Source organism: Acartia tonsa, chromosome 7 (genome assembly GCF_053477335.1).
Source record: "Acartia tonsa isolate MP-2025a chromosome 7, ASM5347733v1, whole genome shotgun sequence".
In the NCBI taxonomy this organism is placed as follows: domain Eukaryota; kingdom Metazoa; phylum Arthropoda; class Copepoda; order Calanoida; family Acartiidae; genus Acartia; species Acartia tonsa.
In genome coordinates, this window is record NC_137266.1 from 15,634,837 (window position 1) to 15,657,670 (window position 22,834).

The 22,834-nt window shown below is 29.7% G+C and overlaps 1 protein-coding gene across 4 annotated transcripts in view; it reads left to right on the forward strand.

Moving 5' to 3' along the window:
* The window catches only part of Glyp (glycogen phosphorylase), a 148,892-nt gene that overhangs the window by 50,095 nt on the left and 75,963 nt on the right, over positions 1–22,834 (forward strand). The window contains exons 3-10 of one of the 4 annotated variants that reach the window (XM_080167704.1): positions 6,272–6,365; positions 6,832–6,933; positions 15,768–15,876; positions 16,059–16,132; positions 19,180–19,228; positions 19,975–20,057; positions 20,407–20,474; positions 20,809–20,875. In XM_080167704.1, coding sequence (XP_080023830.1) covers positions 6,272–6,365; positions 6,832–6,933; positions 15,768–15,876; positions 16,059–16,132; positions 19,180–19,228; positions 19,975–20,057; positions 20,407–20,474; positions 20,809–20,875 — 646 coding nt within the window. Of the gene's footprint in view, positions 1–6,271; positions 6,432–6,831; positions 6,934–15,767; positions 15,877–16,058; positions 16,133–16,961; positions 17,023–18,213; positions 18,336–19,179; positions 19,229–19,974; positions 20,058–20,406; positions 20,475–20,808; positions 20,876–22,834 lie in introns of all 4 variants that reach the window. The other 3 variants (XM_080167703.1, XM_080167706.1, XM_080167705.1) reach the window with 3 other exon arrangements.

A 22,834-nucleotide genomic window follows, 5' to 3' on the forward strand; every position in this document is an offset into this window, starting at 1 on the left:
TTTTTTTTGGTGAATACTGAGATATCTATGACCTTATGAGAAAAGTGGTGTTATGACCGTTTGATCGACTTTATGACCGATTTTTGTCCGGCTTTTACTACAGACATATATCATGAATATCGTGGCTTCTATTACAGCTAGAGACCTAATTTTTTTTTTGGTAAATTCTTGAGCAACAATAAACAGATAAAAATATTAATTGGCGCCGCCAACCGCCGTTTTACCGCCGTAACCGCCGAAAATGGCGGTTTACGTTATTTGCCGTTTTTTGGCGATGATCAGAAAAAGTAATTTGTTTGTTATGAAAAATAAAAGTTCGTCCTAAAATTTGGTCATCCTAGCTGCAAAATTGGCCGCTCTACAGCTGTTTTAAAATTTGGCGGCTGGCCGCTAAAAAGCGGCTAAGGAGCAGCCTGGCCGTTATGACTAGAAAAAGTAATTTTCTCTAAAAATACACATGAACCACCAGAAAAAAATTTTAAGTCTTTATCTGTAACAGAAGGCGAGATAGAGGGGGGGGGTCAATATGACCCCCCCCCCCGATCTATTAAGGTGGGAATTGGGGCCCGATCTGTAAGGGTTAATGTAAAATCTAATACACATCTAGAGCACACTAAAAGATTTAAAATCTTTTTGGTCTAAGGAAAAAGTATTGTAAATGCTTGCCAGTTTTTCGATACTTTTAATGTATTTCGGAACAATAGGTTTAGTTTATATTTACAATTATTTTCTTTGCTGTAAATGGAGTAGGGTGTTTGAAGATTTCTTTTTCATGTATGGCCACGAATCCAATTTTTCAATGGAATGAAACCGGTTCTAAAAACGTATATCCTATTGTTGTATAGAAATTGTCCATAGTTAAAAATAACACTGGCTCTGATTTTATGCCTTTGGTCCAAACCTTTAAAGCATCCGCGGTCAACTGTTAATAAAACCATTTCTAAAATTTAATTCAAACATTGTTATTTTTATTTTAGGTATGTCATTTGGCTTGAAAGAATCGCCCTTGAGTTTTTGGATGATTTGCAGTCACAGTGTGATATTTAAATGGCTGACTTTACTCTTTATTTCTAAGAAAATCATATATGTAATGTATATGGTATTTTTACCCCAATATATTTTCAATTATGATATTGCCAAGCAAGCAATATGTATACATTATTCTTTCCAATATCTTCATGGAAAAAGTAATCTTACACCAGGTTATCTTAAACTCTAATAAAGTACATCTTGATGCTGGCTAAAATAAAGAATAACCGCATCATCTACTTCCCCTCCCCTCCTACTGGATGAACAAACTTACCAATAAGTGATGTCCATGTTGGCAAAATAAATTGACGATCACTTAACCCTGTCATAATATCCCCATATATTTTATATCCATTGTATTAGTTTTAATTGAATTCTTTAATCTTCATTAAGAACTTGTCATGAAACATGATATCTTAAACCCTTTAAACATATTTTTTTTAAAATCAACTTCAAAAGTTCATAAAGTTGAATCATAATTCAGAAAAGTATTACTAACAACCAATCAACTAACAATATACCAATTTTAGACTTTTAGCGAAAAAGTGACAAAAAGCACAAAAATTATTTCCAAAATCATATAAATATAGTTCAATTTTTTACAACCTATAAATATTTGATCTATCCTTTTTTCTTGATAAAAAATGTAGACACATTACCCAGCTCTTTAAATACCTGGAATGTCTCAATTCTATTTTATATAGGAGGCCTGTTGGCAGCATTGTAGCTTTTGCATTATTTCATACTTTTATAACAGTAACATGATGTCCATTTGTACTGAAGGATCAAAATATTTTTTTTTAAAACCTGCCCTTGACCTATTATAAGCTAAGATATAAAGGAGAACCATGCCAGTTCAGAGGTTGGTAAGATCATTTGCGACAAACAAACATCCTGTAACTTTTAAAAATGGATAAAGTAAATTTCATATAACCAAAGCAAGCCTTTTTTAAATCAAACTTCAAATAATTAAAATATTAATTTCAAAAGGACATCCGGGTAATTTGTATTTAACAGGGAAGCTTGGTTTTTAATATTTTAATAGGAATATTTATTATTAATGTAAAACTGTACATATTTTATACTAATAGTACACAATTAAGGTCAAAAAAGAACTTTTATATCTTATACCAAATAGTTATCATTGCAGAATGCTCCCGGTAAGAAATAGAAAAGTAACTTGTAAATGAAATTATTTTCTTATTGTGTTTATATTGAGGTTACACTCACGCTATTGAAGAGATGAGGGGTTGTAATTTGATTAGCTCCCTATTGTTAGATCCTTTCTGCCAATATTTATCCATTTATTTGCTAAAATTTTTGATTAAACATATTGTGATTATCAGTTTTATCATTAGGAATGTATTATATATTGTTTTTGTAGGGAATAATAGAACAGACTAAAATTTTGGATTAACTTTTGTATTCAAATTTCTGCCTTGGATAGCTGATAAATAGTATAAAACAGATTATCTTACACCATTCTTAAATTTGTTTAGAGGGTTTCCCTCTAAGTGCCTAGTAGAGCACTGACTTGATTTTTTCTTTGTTTTTGTTTTTATTTTAGCTAAGATTAGGTTATGTTGGATACAGGTTGGCCTTGTAGGGTTAGGGCATTGAATTCCAACAGGGATAAGGTATAAAGAAAGAAAAAATGATTTAATAAAAGCCAAAACTAAATTGTTACCAAGTACATAGCTATCACCTTTCTAAAACTCTAAAGGGATAGTAAGTTGCATGAAGTGCTCTTATAAAGTTTGATTGTAAGCATAAGTTACAAGAATGTTTTCTAACATCATAATTTTGCATTACATTAAATATTAAATAGCAATCATTGGGGACCTTTAAAATAGTAATTATGCTGATTTTGTGAAAACAGGACAGCCATATAAGTTGCATATTTCCAAAAAAAAATTATTTTCAAGTCTTGATATTTTTAAAACTACCTGGTAGAAAATTTAACTTCTTTCAAATATATGTCCTATAGTTGTAGTTTGAACTACTAAACTCAAAAAAAAATATGCAGTTCACTAAATTCAAGTTTAAATGCATTTTGTGCAACTACCCCTTCAAATATATATTGTTCTGGGACTTGTTTTCAAAATTTTTATTATTTTAGAAATCTAATTTAAGCATCCAATATTTTGAAGCTTCCTTCTATATTAACTCCATAGAACAACTTATGAGGAAAATTACCTTTCTTTATGGTTTTTCAATTCTTGCATTTAATACTTTTTTTCAGGGGTTAATATTATCCAAGTTTTATTGCATAAAATAACGAGGGAAGACTTTTTCAAAAGCATAATATAATTTTTTTTGTTTTTCAAATAGTTGCACATCTGCCCACCAACCTAATTTTTTATTGTTTAAAGATAACTATATGGATATAAATGAAAGAAAGGAAACCTTTGGCCACTAGATCCTGAAATCATCCTGAAAATATTTTAGCATTCTCTATTCTCTGCACACACAATTAACAGTATTAGCAAAAAATTAAATAGTTGATAGAAGAATTTTAAGGAATGTAAAATGTAGCAAACAAACATAAATCATTGAAATAAAAATACAGAAAGTGTGTTATCTTTGTTTTAAAAAACTTAAGGCATCTCCTGGAGAAAAGAATGCAGCCCTGTTCAGGGCCAGGATAGTTTCATTTCTTCCTTTCCAAATAAATTCAGTGCTAATGTTTTAGAAACTTTTAGCATTATCAATAATCCAGATGGTTGGGATTACCTACCTTTCTCACACACATACACACACACTCACACACCCACCCACACCCACACACACACCCACACCCACACCCACACCCACATCCACACCTACACACACACACACACACCAACACACACCCACACACACACCCTCACACACAAAAACCCACACAAACATCCACACCCACACACTCACACACACACACACACAACCACACACACATACACACACACACACACACACACACACACTAACATACCTTAAAACACTCGCCCACATACCATCATACCAACAAACACACCATAACACTCACAAACAAACAAGCACACAAACAGAAAATTTGCAAAATTGAGAAAATATGAAAATTTGCTTGAAATGTAAAATTGAACAAGGATGACAGCATCCAACGTTTACTAAACTCTGTTCAATTTGTTTGAGAGTTATTTTAATATAATAGAAATATAAGAATAGAAGCAAATTCTGAACCCTTTTTTCGTCAAATCTAAGAAGGTATGAATGAAGGTAAGAATGTATGAAATGAAAAAAAAACATGCTTTCATAACAAAATGTGTACACAATTTCAACCAATAAGATTAAATGTATGTAATCATGCAATTCTCCTTTTGGCTCAATCCGACATTACCTTTCTTTCTTAGTACCTTTATTTTTAATATTTATCTTTATTTAAAACTTAACTGAATTCTATGAAGAAAGTAGATTTATTAGTAATTATGCAAAAACAAATATGCAACTTGATTAAAAAAAAGATTTGTTATTACTGCTTATGCAATTTTCTCAAACCAAAACTTATTGAAAGTTTTCCTGTGACTGTATCTTAGTTTTTTTCTGCATTTACTTTATTTAGATTTTCTTTTTGTTTTTGGGATAAAAATATATTAAAAACTTTTTACAATTTACACACTTGTTCCAGTTCTTCTTTCTGCAGAAACAAAGATAATATTCTTAATAAAATGAAATAAGATTGTTCAGAAAATAAGTTATTAATCTAATCTTCTGGGCATATTTTGGCAGTGATCTAATAGGATAAGACAATGGCCAATAAATTGATGTACTTCCCCCAATGCTTATACACCAAATTACCCCTTCTGTAGATTACAATTAGTGGTTGAACCGTTAGAACACTCAACTTACTGAATCAAACAATCAAACTTCGCTTAAGTCCTTAAAGTTGTTAAGCCAACGAATATAAAAACTTTGGGGACTCGTGAAAGGAACAGCCCATTGTCCCTCTATTTGATATTTTGGTCAAGAAGAAGGAGATTGAAGATAAATTTATCTAACTAAAGATTTGTTAGAGGCTTTTCTAAATAAAGATTGCAAAAATAACCAACAATTTCAAATTCTATGAAATCAGACTTGAAACAAAATATTGATATAAAGCTGATATGTTTCAATTATACAGTGGATTTATTTAGAAAATATGGCATATCATCCTATTAGCTATCATGGATAAGTTTCACAATCTGATAAAAAAGTACTTTAAACTGTTTTTAACCTATTTTTTTATCATATATCAAAAATATACTATGACACCAGTAGAATCAGACTGCAGAGCCCAAATTTGAATTAAGTCCCCAATAAACTTTTTTTGGGGGATTTAAAAATCAATTTTATATGATGCTGTGATCATTTTGATGGAAGCAAAAGCATTTTTTAGTTTGGGGTTAAATTGTTTCTTACAGAACAATTTGATGTGATTCAGATTATATCAATACAATAATAAAAACTCTACTCTGTTCGATGCAAATAATTTTTTTCTAAAACAATAATTTATATAGAAGAAATTTAACATTAAAATAATACATATTATTCTGAAGTCTGAACCAATTAGAAGCCTTGTTTCATTTCAGTTTTTTACAATTCAAAAAAGAGTGTTTTCACAAAGTGACTTGTTTCCAATGTAGTTAAATAATTTTTATTTAATTAAAATGAAAAGAATGAAAACTATACACATAAAAGATACATGCTTTTTAAAAATATTTAAAAAAATAAGTTTGAATAATTTTATATTTCATCATATTTGTATATGTGACAAAAAAAATTTTGTTGTATTGCGTAAACGTTTGTTGTCATCTTTCACTATTTAACCCTTTACAGCCAATTTTTTTGTGTTTTAAATAAGTGATGGAAAACAAGCACGATAAAGTTAATTCATTGATATATTGTAATGAATTAAGTTTTTAATGAATTAATTTAGATGAAATCAAAAGGCCTAATTTTACTCTATACCAGAATACTATATATATGAAGCAAAACACTCTAAAAGCTACGAATTTTACCCAAATAAAAAAAGACCTTTTGCTCTGATCAAAAAAGACCACAGCAACAGTAAAATTAATCTTTAAATCCCCTCAAAAAAGTTTATTGGGGACTTAATTCAAATTTAGGCTCTGCAGTTTAATTCTACTGGTGTCATAGTATATTTTTAATATATGTTTTAAAAATAGGTTAAAAACAGTTTAACCAACTTTTCCTGAAGTGACCCTAATTATGCTTTTTTTTTCAGGGACTACTATTTCTCCCTGGCCAACACTGTTAAGGATCATTTGGTGTCCAGGTGGATTAAAACCCAGCAGTACTACTATGAAACTGATCCTAAGGTTAGTATTTATATATTTATTTTCCATGTAAAAATTTAGCAGTACTACCATGAAACTGATCCTAAGGTTAGTTTTTATTTATCTGTTGGCCATCCAGGTAGAAAACAGCAGTTCTACTGTGAAACTCACCCTAAGGTTAATATTGATAAACTTGTAAAATGTAAAGTATGACATTTCACATGAACAAACTTTAAGAAGAAAAATATAAATCATATCTTTTTAGCAAATATAGAAACCATATTTTAATTTCTTAGAAGTAATGATTAACATTAAATAATATTATTGTGTTGTTTTAATACAATAAAATATATCTAAGAATATATATTTAGAAAAAGTTAATCAAACTCTACTAATAACCATTTTCAAATAATCTAAATTCATATTAAACTTTTTCACATGATCAAGATGACATATCGCCACTCAATTTAACAAATAATTGTTTGGTCCTATACCATCTTAATTTTAGCGTGTGTACTACCTGTCCTTGGAGTTTTACATGGGCAGATCTCTGACCAATACCATGATCAACCTTGGTATCCAGGGGGCCTGTGATGAAGCACTTTATCAGGTGAGATTCTTTTCAAATAATAAATACTGTTATCGGAGGGATTATGAGGTTTAATTGGGAACCAGAAATACTAGACTTGATAGATTGGTCTTGTTTAATTAGTCACTTTTAAAATAAGTGGCGTGAAACGGGTTTTGACATCCCCTTACAATTTGACACAATCCTTAAACCAAAATGTAAGGGGTTTTAATTTACAGACAATAAAAGTTGTTTAATTTTAAATTAAATTTAAATGTATAGAAGATATGTTCTTTCCTTCATAAAATATATTTTGTCTAAATAATTTAAATGCTATATATTTATTATGAATAGCATTTCACTTTATTTTATGCTAAATGTATTGCATTTTTCTCTTTATGTTTACTGTTGGTGGTCTAAACAAAGAAAAATGTTCATAATATTTTCTACATCTGTGTAAAATGAACCCAAAAATGCAAAAACTATGCATGCTAATAAAAAGTGTGGAAATAGCAGAAATAGATGGATATTAAAGTTAGTTTAAAACATTCTTAAATAAGGCCTAGGTATAAGATATTTAATACAAAAAAGCAGCCTTAAAATATAAAAAAATGTATTTGCAAGTATTTTTATTACTATTACACCAAAAGGTTTTTGACAACTTTTTTAGTCTTGATCTCTAAATATTAAAACATCTCTAGAAAGATAACCTTTTTAATATTTTAATTATATAAAGCTATAACACAAAACAAAGTTATATAAAATTACTTAATTCCGTGCCACCATAGAATTTCCTCCAAATTTACCCATTCCCCGATTCCTGATGAAATAAAGAAAAGCTAAATCCTTCCCTGGACTATAAGAGAATTACACCCTGGTCTATACATTCATTATGCCACACTAACTTTTTAAGCCTTTGTTATTAGAAAGTTTATAATGTATAAATCTTTTGCACTTTCTGTATTTTGCGCTTGCTTGCAGCTACAGGAAGAAAATATTAAATACCTACTTTATTATATTTATTACGTTATGCCATATTTATAACAGGACTCAAAATTTAGTGATTTTTAATTCTTGAAAAAATCAACAATGTTGGTTTTGATCCGCCAAATGAAACATCTGGGATCTTAATGGATAAGACAATGGTTGATAAAATGAGGTATATCCCCAATCATGATTACCCTTTCTGTAATTAGAAATTGTATGTGAAAAAGACAAAAAAAAACTTGCTTTTCGGACTACATAATTCAGATTCCCAAAGATTCTAAACCAACGAATGAAAGAACGTGTTTTTGGGACAAGTATAATATTAATTACAAATCTCTATAACAAATATTGAGCATAATGTGCTATTCTGCTTAGAGTACAATCATGTGCAACACTTTTCAGTAACGAAGCTACTCAATATTTTTTTTACGTCCGCTCGTTATGTAATTTTCTTGTGTGTTATTTAATATAACACCTGAAAGGGATAGTTTCACGAAATGCATTTGAACTTATTTAGTGAACCGCATATTTTTTCCTAGTTAATGGGTTAAACTATATTTATATGGCATATATTTGAAAGAATTTAAATTTTCTACCTCGTTGTTTTTAAAATATCAAGACTTGAAAATCGTCTTTTCTTGATATATGCAATTTAAAAAGACGATTTTCAAGTCTAGATATTTTAAAACTACGTGGTAAAAAATTGAAATTCTTTCAATTGTATGCCTTATAAATGTAGTTTAACCAATTAACCAGCAAAAAATATGCGGTTCACTAAATTAAGTTCAAATGTCTTTCGTGAAACTACCCCTTTTGATGATTTTCTGTACATTACTATTGAAAAAATCGAATCATTTAGCGATTTTTCCAAGTGTTTTAAAATTATGATCCTTGTTTTAAGTTTGTTGATTTGTCGTGCCTGCATGCATAATGACAGTGTTCATTGTCCTATTTTGCATGATTGCAATTTCCAGGGCTCAACCGCCGACGCCTATTAATATTGCGACTTGAGTGCAGATTAGAAAAAATATTTACAAAAAATTGAGAATATTGCAATCATATTATAGCAGATTATCCAAAATATAGTGCTATTGGTCAAAGATATTTATGTTATGGCAATGGATGTATTATTACTTGTGTCCAGTTTTTCTTGTTCTCTAAAGAATTGGAAATTGCAGCGGGCTAATATAACCCCATCCCTCCCCTTCTACTTGATGAATGAACTGACCAATACGGGAGTTTCATGTTAGCAACCTTAATTGTCGGCTTATTTTTCATGTCATACCACGTTTATTCAATGTTTATTGTTATAGCTACACTGACCACTAACAATTTATGTCTAATAGCATTAGATTAAAACAATATGGGTGAAAATGGTTCAATAACTATATTCCCCTTCCCGAGGACCCTGTGGCGACGTTCAATTTGGGTCTTTAAAAATCAACCAATAGTGTTGGGAATATTGACACAGCTGAGTCGCTTTAAAGGAACAGAAAGAAATTTGCTATTAAATAAAAAATTTCCCTATCAAGGGTGGATCCAGGTAGTTGTCAGGTTATACATCTATCTAAACTATAGAGATATTCTGCTTGCCATTATATTTCCAATTATTTTACTTGCAGCTGCAGCTGCCGAGCCCTTCTAATTTGCACAATTATCAAACTAAATGTCACAACACATTTATTATACTTTAAATAAATCTTTCTTCAAACTAAGTTTTTTTTTCTCTAGGAAAGGGATATTTAAATTTTTTATTTGGATGCTATTTTACAAATATGTATGTAGTCTGTCAGGTTGTTTTATACTTATACTACTAGCTAAGAAAAGACAGGTATAAGGTATAGCCAACAAGTGAAATAAAGCTTAGATAATATTTTTTTTTTTTTTGGGGGGGGGGGGAATGGAGAAGTCGCCAATTTTTTTATGTTGCCTCCCCCCCCCCCTCCAACGACAGCTGAAAATCGCGTATAGGTTTAGTGTTTTATTTTCGCATTTTTTTTTGTTATTGGTTGCTGTAGTAAAGAAACTTCTTTTCACTTTTAATCTTTAAATTTAGAGTCTTTATCTCTGCTCATTTTTGTGTTGATAGTGCAAAATATTATTCTGCAATCAATTGTACTATGTCTTAAACAAAATTATAATCTAAGCTTAGTTTATGCTATTTACACTTTTTACCTCAATTATTCACAAAGTACAGTGTTTAAATCTTTCTTGTTTAAAAGCAAAGTTTTTTTTAAATTTAGGATCGATTCGTAAGTGCGTTATGCTTAAAAACATGTTAGGGTTGTCCTATCGATTTTAAACTTTGCCTGATGATTCTAATAACAATTAAGGTATGATTAAGAAAGCGTAGCAACTATATAATCGTTACCAGAAAGTCTGTGCGTCCATTTTTGCAACAAATTTACTTACAATTTTGTTTAAACTCTTATATTTACATTCTGCTTATTTAGTACTGACTCTCTACAAGTGTTATGTTAGTCTGTCCTTCCGTTTAAGGGCTCTGCCTATAGGAATGTTGTCATCCTTGTTTATTTGTAATTAAAATAATCTGACAAAATACTCCAAATTAGTATATATGAGACTATTTAAGATTAATTTTTGAGGATAGAGTAGCTCTACGAAAACAGTTACCTTCGGGATAACGAGGAAAGAGGAAAAAATTGTGTTTCAAAGAGAAAATTTGCATGTAAAGTGAAAATTGTCAAATATTTATGTAGAGGAGAATTTTGTGTATTTAGATACTTTATATTTAAGATTATATATCTTACTAGCGGCTGCGCCCCTTACATCTAGGGGCTCTATATTTGAAGGGATATTGTATTGCAGCAAAATATCCTTAAACCATGTCTAGACTTATTTATAAAAATATAATAGCCTAAAACCATATTAGGGCCTATAAGAAGCTTCACTGTAAAGGAGAACCATATCGGTTCAAAAGTTAGTGAGATCCTTCGCTACAGGCAAAAAAGCTTACTACTTTATTCAATAGGATATATGATCAGAGAGAGAGAGAGGGGACATTGGACTGAAATTTACATTGGTATCTAAAGTTTTAAAACCACTTTTTCTTATTCATTGACATAAAAACTTTGGGTTTTTCTTAATGAATTGTGATTTGATGATTAATGATTTGATTTGATTTGATAATTTTGATAAGCAGATTGGGCAATTGTGTTTTTATTAATGCTGATTTTCATAAAAATGGAGAGGGTCTTATAGGGTGGCCCATTTCCCCCTTTTTTAAGATTTGACTGTTATCATAAGTTGTGGAAGTCATATATATGTATGATAAGCCCCATTCAAGTTTCAAAAGTGACTTGGCTCTTATGGCTGCCGGCGCGCGGGGGGGTATAAAAAGTGCCCACCCCCTTATAAAACCAAAAATCTAAATTCCTTCAAACACAGGCATGTTGCATATCAAAATGACTGCATTGAAATGGTGATTACGAATCTGAAATTCGTTTTTAAAAATATTGCTCCTAGTTCGAATAAGATCTCATTAAGTACCTAAAAACAGCTTATTTAGTCAAAAATGTTCATTTTGGTAGGTTATTTGAATGTCATTTCAGACTGAATCAATATTTTTTAAAACGGTTTTCAGATCTGTAATCAGCATTTCAATGCGGTCATTTTGATATGCAACATGCCAGTGTTTGAAGGAATTTCAATTTTTGGTTTTATAAGGGGGGCGGGTACATTTTATACCCCCCGCGCGCCCGTTTTTTTTGGATTAAAAATCCTCTTTCAAGTTTCACAGGGTTTTATATTGGCCCAGTAACCCTTGCCAATGTCTACTAATGTGAAATTCCAAAATCGACCCACCCTAGACTCTTATCCCTTTAGATCCCTGTCTATTATAGTACAAAGGTGTATACTTAGCCTGACTCAATTTATAATATTTGAAATACTTACAAAAATGGTGGCAATTGTCAAAATCTATATTTTTATCAATTTATTTGAAGATAAATAAATGCACCTCTATTAAAAATAAATAGGCTTTTAAATTTCACTTTTTTATCTTTAGTTCATTTTTAAGTCAGGCTATTGTACAAATACATTTATTATTAAGAAAATAAACATGAATTTGATATATTTAAGAAACACTTTTATTTACGTCTTTTCCTTATACATTTTGTATAAACATTTTCTAATAATTCTTTATTAATTTTATATTCTTATGTCTAAATAACAAGTATATATATTATTAACGCAGGAATAAAATAAAAAAATAAAAAAATAAAAATTTAATTTACGTAAAAAAAAATTTCTTCAGAGTTTCTAATTTTAATAAATCATGCATGTTTCCCTTATTCTCAACAAAGTGTATGTGAGTTTTAAATAATAATTCTATTTATAAAATATACCACAAATACATGATAAGTTTAATGTTTATTTGACACAAGTAGATTTATTGTCTTAAATTGTAATATGTTACAATTTCCATTACATATGTTTAGATGCTTTTAAACCCTTGTGTATTTATTGTGGAAATAAGGAATAGAAATTGTATTGGAAAAAATAATACCAGTTGTTAAAGATTGCTAGATATATACTTAAATTTGGAGTTAGTAAAAGAACAAGGATGACAATATATATGAAATCGAAGCTCTTAAACGGTAGGACAAACAAACATTAACACTTGTAAAGTGTCAGAACTGAATAAGCAGAATATAAATGTATTAAATCAAAACAAAATTGTAAGCCCATTTGTTGAAAAACTGAAATACAGGATACTTTTTAAGGACATCCTTATATTTTTAGGGATAAATTTTAGAAATGCTTCGCTTATAACATTATACTTTGTTATCCTAAGAATCAGTGTTCCAATTGGACAAAGAGGGAGGTCATTTTCTAGTAAATCCCGTAAAGGTGTGTGTTGTAAGGCCTAAAAATAGTAGTAGAACGATAAGGTGCTCTATATATTTGTATTCCCTATTGAATAGAACAATAGGGAAATTTTTTTTTTTTTTTTGACAACCGTACTTGGAATATCTTTAAAAAATACGACATTTCTATCAAACGCTTTGTTTGGCTCAAACTGACAAAAATTTTAAAAAATATAATTATAATAATAATGTTTTTATAGGTACAAGGTAAAGGTTAAGAACAATCTATACCATTAAACAAAGGAAGAAGCCATTCTTTACAGGTTGATTTATTCAAGGTGACAAAAATTAGTTTTATGTTTGTGGAATTTCATGTTTGTTTGCTTTGAAGTAGAAGGTTTCAATGTGCATTGTTTCATTTCAATTTCACTACAGCGAACAACTACATTTTAGAACATTTTTTTCTGTAAATTAAACTTTCATTATCATAAAACTTACTTGTTTTTCAACTATATTTTGGTCAATCTTTATTATAAAAAAAATATTCTGGCTTTAAAATAGGATTTGAAACTAAAAATGACACACTACACAACAAGCAAAGAAAGAATATACGACTTAAAGAAACCTTGATGAAAAGAAAAGACAATTTATACATTTAAATAGTCCATATGACCCCATTTTTCATCAAACAATCATTACATGCTAATTACATTGAGACATAAAAAGATAACTTTTTCAAGCAGGTAGCTAATTAAAGAAATAAAATGTTATATTTTTAAATTAAAAGAATGAACAGACAAAATGTTTGAAAGCAAGATTTTAACTACCTAATTAAGCAAGGGAATTATACCTTAAAGAATATCTATTATTTATTCAATTATGGTTTTCAAATATGGTTTTAAATAAGTTCCAATAGTAAATGTACAATAATCTATAGAAATATTTACAAATAAATAAGCCATGTATCTTTAATATCTGTTAAGAAAACCATGGTTGAAAACCATAGCTTTATATGAAGATGCATCTTGTAAGGTATATATAAAGTATCTTAGAATACAAATAAATTAAAATTACAAAATAAAGAAATAAAGATTATGATACCTAAATAAAAATGAAAGTAAGAAAATTAAACGCTATAAAAGCCATTGACATGCAGCCTCCACTTTGAATCTCTTACCTTCTTATATAGATTGTATATCTGAATGTTTTCAAAATTGTCTGTATGTAACTTGTTGTTGGTTTGTTTCACTAAGTCATTGTATTAATGATTTGTTAAAGTTTCATTTTAATGTTCACTGCTCGTACAACCTGTAAAGAATGGCTTCTTCCTTTGTTTAATGGTATAAATTGTTCTTAACCTTTACCTTGTACCTAAAGAAAACATTATTATTATAATTATGTTTTTTTAAATTTCTGTCAGTTTGAGCCAAACAAAGTGTTTGATATAAATTTCTTATTTTTTAAAGATATTCCAGGTACGGTTTTCAAAAAAAAAAAAAATTCCCTATTGTTCTATTCAATAGGGAATACAAATATATAGAGCACCTTATCGTTCTACTACTCTTTTTAGGCCTTACAACACACACCTTTATGGGATTTACTAGAAAATGACCTCCCTCTTTATCGTATAAAAATTTGTTTAAAAAGTTAAAAATGTTTAAAAAGGACGTACGGACATTCTAGTTAAGATTATAGAGTTACTATACTTTCTAAATCCTATTTAACTAATACAGGAACCACCATTTGTTAAAATTGTTGATAACTAATTTCCTCATCTTTTTATTCCTGTATGCCACAACAAACACGCATAAATATAAAGATTTGATTTATTCCTACATACATTTAGACATATAAGAATGCTGGGTAGACCTACACTAGTAAGTAGAAATAAGTAAAACAGGGCTGAAAAAATTCCATAAAAGCGTAGCTAATATCGTAGCTCAATAACTACTGCAATAGTATTTACAAACATTAAGAGAAATATATTGACTGGGCTAATAACATTGTAGAAAACTAGCAGCTGCGCCCGTAGCATATTGGGATAGAAGAATAGCTTAAAACCATCCCAAGATTTAAAAATGAAAATATAATAGTATAAAGCTATCAAGGGTCCTATGTGAAGCCTACCTAAATTAAAGAAACAAATCAGTTCAGTAGTTTTTAGGATCTGAAGCTTCAGTCAAAAAACCTTTACATCTTTATTTAAAAGGATAAAAAATAGAAGTTTGATATTCTGTTGTAAAATAGCTTATAGCATTCTGGCTAACTGTAAGAAATCACCATTTCAAAAAGTTTAAAAAATGAGTGAAATGAATGCAGATACTTACCGCTAATGTTTATAAAGTTGCTATGCTTTCTAAATTGCAACAATGAAGGACGTACGGACATACTATACATGTAGAAAAGCTTCGCTATTTAATAAGATTTATTGCCTCCACTCCTACTCGTGTGTTATGCTTGTTGTAACAAATATCTTTTTACTGGTTTACGTTTTTTTAGACACACCACCAAAATGTTTAGAATTTAATAGTTTTAATCAGTTTATTTAGATGTAATCCTATAGATAAAAGTAACAGGATGGTTGCCTGGCCGATATTGTTAACCTTTTACAATTTAGCTTTACCCCCCCCTCCCCCTCCCCAACACAAGTGCTTGTATGGGTTTGGCAGTAAGTCTTATATATAATGTAAAAGAATGCTTGTCTGTGCGTTTGTAATAAAAGGATCTTTTAAACCGATGGACAGATATGGTTCTCCTTTACAGCAAAAATGTCTAGGGAAGGATGGATTTAAGATTTGATAAATGGTTAAGAAGAAAAATTCAATTATATAGATAGTTATAGCAAACACTAAGAACCAAAAAAAATAGGAAAATCCAAATTTTCATATTAGCAGCTTAGCTATTCAATTTGGATTATTTTACCATAAATATAAAATGTGGTTTCATCTTTTGGTCACTAGTTTCCACTGGTAATTACCTAATAATCAGCACCAATTAAGCATAAGATCATAAAAAAAACAGTGTTTGTGTTAAACATTGAATGTATTTAATGGTATTAAGATTGGGTTGGATATTGAGGAGCTGGAGGATATTGAGGAGGATGCTGGCCTTGGCAACGGTGGCCTCGGCAGGCTGGCTGCTTGCTTCCTTGATAGCATGGCTACTTTAGGTCAACCAGTCATTTTAATTTCATTTTTTTTGCATAGATTCTAGTTCAACATACTTCTCCATTTTAAATAAACAAAGTAAATTTGTATTCCTAATCTGCAACGAAATGTAAATTTGGCAGCTATTCATAAATAATACATTCAGTATAAAACAGATCTTACTATTGACTGATTGAACTAAAAGGTCTTGCTAGCTATGGCTATGGCATCCGTTATGAATTCGGCATCTTTAAGCAAAATATTATGAATAACGAACAGGTTACGCCCCTGTGTGCTGTTGTTGTCCTTGGTTTTGTTGTGTTGTAAAATTTTCTACTTACATATATGACTTTGTAAGTGTGTTTGACAATACTAATGTAATCCATTAAAAATCTACTAAAATAAAAAAAAATGATCCAAGCAATGACTGAGACATTTTTTCTGTTTGATGTTAGTCACAGCAGACAAAAAAATGTGTAATCTTATAAGTAGCATAAACAAAGACTTATGTTCTTTTTCTGCAATTATTTTATTACATAATATTGTGCTGTATTTCCACATATTTTTTAATATGATATCAAATTATAAAATAAAACTATTATCAAACAATGTATAACATTTAATCCTTTGAAGAACCATTTCAATTATTAATCTTAAAATTTTATCATTTGATGATTTAGAGAAATTAAAAATTTATATTTTAAGGTTTTAAACGAAAGAATATTTTTTTGTTTTATTTTAACCCTATTAGTGTTCAAATCTCCCAAAATTAATAATTTAAGCAACATTTATGTATTTTTATTTAGGACTAATTTTGAAATTAATAATTCCATAAATGTTGCAATGTTCCAATTTTTTTAATAAGAGTGTAATTTTTTCGAATATTATCCATAAAGTTGTAGTAGCATTTAGTCAAATGCGTATTAAGTCAAACTGTTCCAAATTTTGACAAAATGTGTATATATAAAATGGACAAAATTATAAACAGCTTGACTTAATAAGTGCATTTGACTAAACATTAACACACAACTTAACAGATAATATGCGAAAAATATGACCATCTTTATTGTGCTGTTGTGTGACTAACCGTGTGTGTGTTTGTATTTAGCTTGGCTTGGACATGGAGGACATGGAGGATAATGAGTGTGATGCTGGCCTTGGCAATGGAGGTAAGAATCTGGCAACTTCCTTCTTTTTATAATCGGACTACTTGTAGAATTTGCCCCTTTCATAGAACCAATTTTTTAATGGAGGTAAGATATGGTAGTTGCCCTGTATTTGTAAGTAGATCATAATATTCTCCCCTTCAAGTTAGCCATATTAATCATAGAACCAATTTTTAGGGAAAATTATTTTTGAGGGATTTTTTTGCCTTAAAATTGTGAGATTAATGGATTAAAAATGAACTAAAGGCCTTAAAGGGTAGATATTAGTTGCTGTTTTGTTTGTAAGGATAACATACTACACTTAGTTTTTTTAGAAGTTTTATAGAGATTTTCTTTAGTTTTTAGCTCCTACTGGGAAAATACTTATTAATTTGTTTAAGAGGAGGAGGGGAGATGGATGTTATATGTAGTCTACGGGCGAAATAAGCGATTAGAACTTTGATTTCAATATCATACATGTATAAATTACTTTTTCTGAAGAAAGGAGTTAAAAATATTTATGAGATCATGCTAGAAAAAAATAAAAATATTGTAAAATGCTATTTCTTTTTGATTCTTATTTACAATATGTGTACAAGTGCAGTTTTATTTTTATGGATACTTTTCCTTTTTTTTACGAGAATTAAAGATTTTTTTTCCGCGGGGGACAAGAAATCATACATAGTATATGTAACTTATCCAATGCATTTTTTATTTGATGTAATTTTGGTACGGAAATGAGTTTTATGAAACTAAAATGAAGGATTAAATAATTTTGGATGTTCTTTTTGCATAGGTTTTTACATTTTTTATGTAATTTCTTTGATAAGGAAATCATTTGAACTCTTAATTTTAATCAAGGCTCAGCAGCTAGCTGCGCGTAAGTTGCAGAGTTGACATTTTATATGCCTAAATACTTTAATGGGAGGACCAATTGCAGTATCAAGAACAAGTTTATTTATGCCGAAACACTGCCGAGCATGGATTTAATAGTATTCTTGATAATATAACCTTTTAGTATTACCTTTTAATCCCCCCCCCCCCTACCTTTTCTACTTATTATTTTGAGATATCCCATAAAACAAGGTGTAGGGTTCCCAAAATGGAGGGTAAATTTATCATTTCATTTTTTTGCCTATTTTGCCGATAACTTTTGGAGTTTGTAGCTTAGTTTAACTGCCGTTGTCCTTTCACATGCTAATATCCCTCCACTAGGACTGGGTCGTCTGGCCGCCTGTTTCCTGGATTCCATGGCCACCCTGGGCATGCCAGCCTACGGTTATGGCATCAGATATGAGTATGGCATTTTCTCACAGATTATTCAAAACTGCGAACAGGTAAAACCAAATGTTTAATCATTTTTTCACTCGTTTTATATAATTTGACTGCAAAAGATGCAATATTAAGGAAGGACGCTAAATTACACTGGTACCCGATGTTTTATTTAATTATTGGCTCAAAAACTTTGGGTACTTCTATTTGATTTTATTGGCTTGTTCCAATCTAGTAATATCCAAACTTTTCAACCAGTAAGTTCGATCGACAATAATTTTCTTTATTCTGAATGTAATTTGTGTCGATTGTTTTATCCCCTTAGATCATTGGGTAACACAAAATGCAAACGTTCATTTAGTTGCAGCAAAATTATGATACAACGAGTACGTTTTATATCCAACTTTATATTGTGTGACACATTTTTAAACACTAACAAACTAATTCTAATTTAATACATAATTTATTTTTTGCATATATTTTTTTTTGAGAAAAACTTGAAAAATGTTAAATGAATTGCAACCAAACTTTTTCTCATTTCAAGAAATTTTCTTTTTATCGAAATTTTGATTAGTAAGCAATGTACTTTAAATCAAGGAAGACTATTTTCAAAAGTAGCAGAGTATATAGATAGAATAACTTCAATGATTAAAGCTTTATTTTGTGCTTTCCCTCAAAGTACCTAGCGAGCAAGGAAACCTCTTCTTATTTTTGGAAGACAATGAAAATAAGTGTGGTAGTTGTTTTATGCCTACCTAATGCGGTGCCGTAACTATGAGTGGCAGATACAAAAAAAATATTAGAACCAAAAAAAGAAATTAAAGATGGACTGATTAACAAGGACATTACATTACATATTATCCCAGCAAAGGGTACCTTTCCTACGTTAATATTATTCTTGCTTAATAGGTTGAGGAACCCGACGATTGGTTGAGATATGGTAACCCATGGGAGAAGGGTAAGAACCTTACTGTTATTCAATGCCTGATATTTTTATTATTAAACAAGGATGACAACATCCAACATAAGAACAAGAATACTTGGTGTCAACCTATTAAAAATCCTGTTTCATAATTTACTGAAATAGAGGGTGCTGTTTAAGCACTGAATTTTTGTTACTTGATTATATAGTTAATAGTTATGATATGCTACGCTCACAATCTGAATCTTTTTATCTTGTTAAATGTAAAGCAATTTTTTTATGTCTTATTCATCGCATATTATTGACAGCTCTCTGCGGATATAAAAATGAAAAATAATTAGATTCAAACCAGTTTTGTAAGTCCTGAAGAGCCGAGAGCTTGGGTTTAATAAAACTGGTATTAAATTCATGATTTTTATTTTAAAAGAAATAGTCTGGGGCGTTATCCTCTTAGATTTTTTTTTCAATTTTGAAAATTTTTGGGATACCCCCCCTCCCATCATACTGGTATATATTTTTCTCGTATTCATTCGAATCCAGTGAATAGGAACCGGATCTCATTTATACGAAAAAACTTTGTCTAGCATCGTATTATATCCAGCTTTCTACGAATATAAAATGTACAATTATAAGATTAAAACCAATTTTTTAGCCCGTGCCTTCGGCACCTCTGGGCTAAAAAACTGGTTTTATTCTTATAATTGTACATTCTATATCCGCGGAAAGCTGTTTAAAATACGATGCGAGAAACAACTATTACATAATTTGTTTTATAATTTCAGGAAGGCCCGAGTATACCGTACCTGTCCATTTCTACGGTAATGTGACTGAAGAGGATGGAAAGAGAAAGTGGGTCAACACTCAGGTCTGTATGATTGCTGGGATCTTAAGGGTATAGGACAATTGTCGAAAAATTTATGTACATCCGAAACGATGATACACAAAATAACCCCTTCTGTAGATTATAATTGGTGGTTGAAACGTTTGGAGACTCAACTTAAGGAACCAACCAATCAAAATTCAAAAAAGGCCTTAAAGTTGTTGAGCCAACGAATAAGAAAACATTGTTATAAAACTTATGAATAAACATCCTAATATTTCCTCCATCCATATAGAATGTAAAGATTTTAACAAATATTAATGATTTTCATCTATTTAAACTTTATTTAAAACTTTTTTTTTGTTCAAATTTTTTCATTAATTTACATTTTAAGGTTGTATTGGCTATGCCTTATGATAATCCTATCCCCGGCTACAACAACAATGTCTGCAATACTCTTAGGTAAGTAATACATGATTTATACTCTACTAGTGAATACTCCTTATAGGCCTTATCATTTAATTTTTAAAGCAAAAAGTTAAAATTTATTAGGAAGGGGAAAGGTACTAGAGTATTGTAGTAACAAAAATCTAGTAAAATAGGTATGGTTTAGATCATTCAGAAATCATCAGAGGATTTAGAGGTCTTAACTGAGTACTCAAATCTTAGATATTTAGAAGATTCGCTCTTTGGAAAATTTTTTGGTATGAGTTTCTATAAACTAAACTGAAGAAGTACATACTTTTATGAACATTATTGAGTGAAGCTTTTTCAAAATAATGAATATAATGTTTAGATTATGGTCTGCCAAGTCACCTCTGCACTTCAACCTGAAGGTCTTCAACACTGGTGACTACATCCAGGTATGTTCTTACAACATTTTCAGGATATTTTTAGTAATTTGTTAGCAGTGTGTATACATTTTCTTGGGTTCAGATTCTAGATAATGGCTAGATCTAACACTGATTAATCCTTCACACATCCAAATATTTACTTCAAAACAAAACTGAACCTTGAATATTACATATTACTTGATAGCAATAATGCATTTTTTTTATTTGAACGGTTTTTCTGCTTTTAATATTTTCACTAAAATTTAACTATGATAGTTATTTATCACATCTTAATATAATCAGCCCTATGTGGATATTCAAATGAAAAAAGTATTAGATAAAACCAGTTTTATTAGCCCTGAATGGGCCGAAGGCCCGAGATATATTAATATTTGTGGAAAACTGTCTTTAATACAATGCTATATAAGATTTTTAGTATAGTTGATAACCGGTTCTAATCAAGCGGATACTGATCGGTTTCTAAGCCATTCTGGAAAAACTTTTCTTTAAGATACAAATAACTGTTATAGATAATGTTATATGGATATAAATTAAAAGCTAGTTTTTCTATCGTGTCAAGTCTAATTGTTGTAAAATCATAATTAAGTGAGGCAAGGGGGAAAATTTGGCGATTTCTTTTAAGTAAGTTATTGTCATAGATGAAGGGATTGTTAAAGGTTCGGTCATTTAAAAACCATTCCTTTTTATTTTACTTTCTAGGAACACATTTTGCATTGTTTTTAAAAGATGAGTAGAATTGAGAGAATATGCTCATATTTTATGAATGTATTTTTTTTTCATTTACAAGGATTAAAACTTAATTAGAAGTGTATATTTAACGTAAGGATTATGTTTTTTTTTACAATTACAAATTGTAAATTAAAGAAACATTCTTGTCTTCAAAAATCCTATACCTAATTCCCTGGTTATAGCAAAGTTTGATATTATTTTTGTGTATGGAAGCAATGATTTGGTAATTATAAAGTAGACTTTGTCATGAAATCTCTAAGTTAGGCTTGTGGTAAATTTTCAATATAAAAAAAGTAAAAATTGTTAGTATGATAGATAATGGCCTTCCTAGTTTGAAATTAACATGTTTTAGGCCATTTTCTTTTATTGGAAAAAATCTTCTTGAAATTAAAAACTAATAAAGATGGAGATATTTTAATCTCCCTTTCGTATTATCAAGTTATTTAAGTACCATTTAGAAGTTTTCCTAAGATTTAAAATATTCCTTGATATAAAATCAAGCAACTAATCCCTAGAATCTAAGGGTTCTGTATTCGAAGTAGTAAGAATAGCCTAAAACCATACCAAAGCTTAGATCTAAAATGAAATAGCCATTAACAATCCATGGACCTATGTGAAGCTAACCTAAAAAGTTTAACTTAATTAGTTTAGTAGCTATTGAATAAAATCTTACTACGTTATATATATAATAGCGGTTTCGTCTCTAGCCTATAGGACGGACGGACAGACATCAAGCTACTTTGTAAAATAGATATAAATATATATAAATGAAATATTTGGCACAAGCTTACTGGCTTACATAGTTTAAGTATAATTGCATTAGTAAACTTTAAAAGTTTACAAGAAATTTAACCCAAGTGTATTTCAAACTTTATAAGGTACAAATTCTATTTTAGTTACTTTAAAGTTTAGAACTAAAAAAAAATTAAAAAAATTAAAATGGATATAGAATAAACGAGAATATATTGGCAGGGGAAAATTTGATGGTCATTTCAATCATTCAGTGAGAGGGATCAAGGGCGTCCAAGTTTTTCATTGTGGCGAGGGGGGTAATCTTTTTATAGATAGATAGATATGTATTTCAACATAAGCATACAAAATAATAATAATACAATTATTACACATAATCACATATTTTATGCATAGTTTGGTACCTTAATAACCTGGGTTTGCCGTTACATAATTGAAAATACCAGTTTAGGACAAACATATTCAAATAAATTTTTTAAGGTTTCTAGC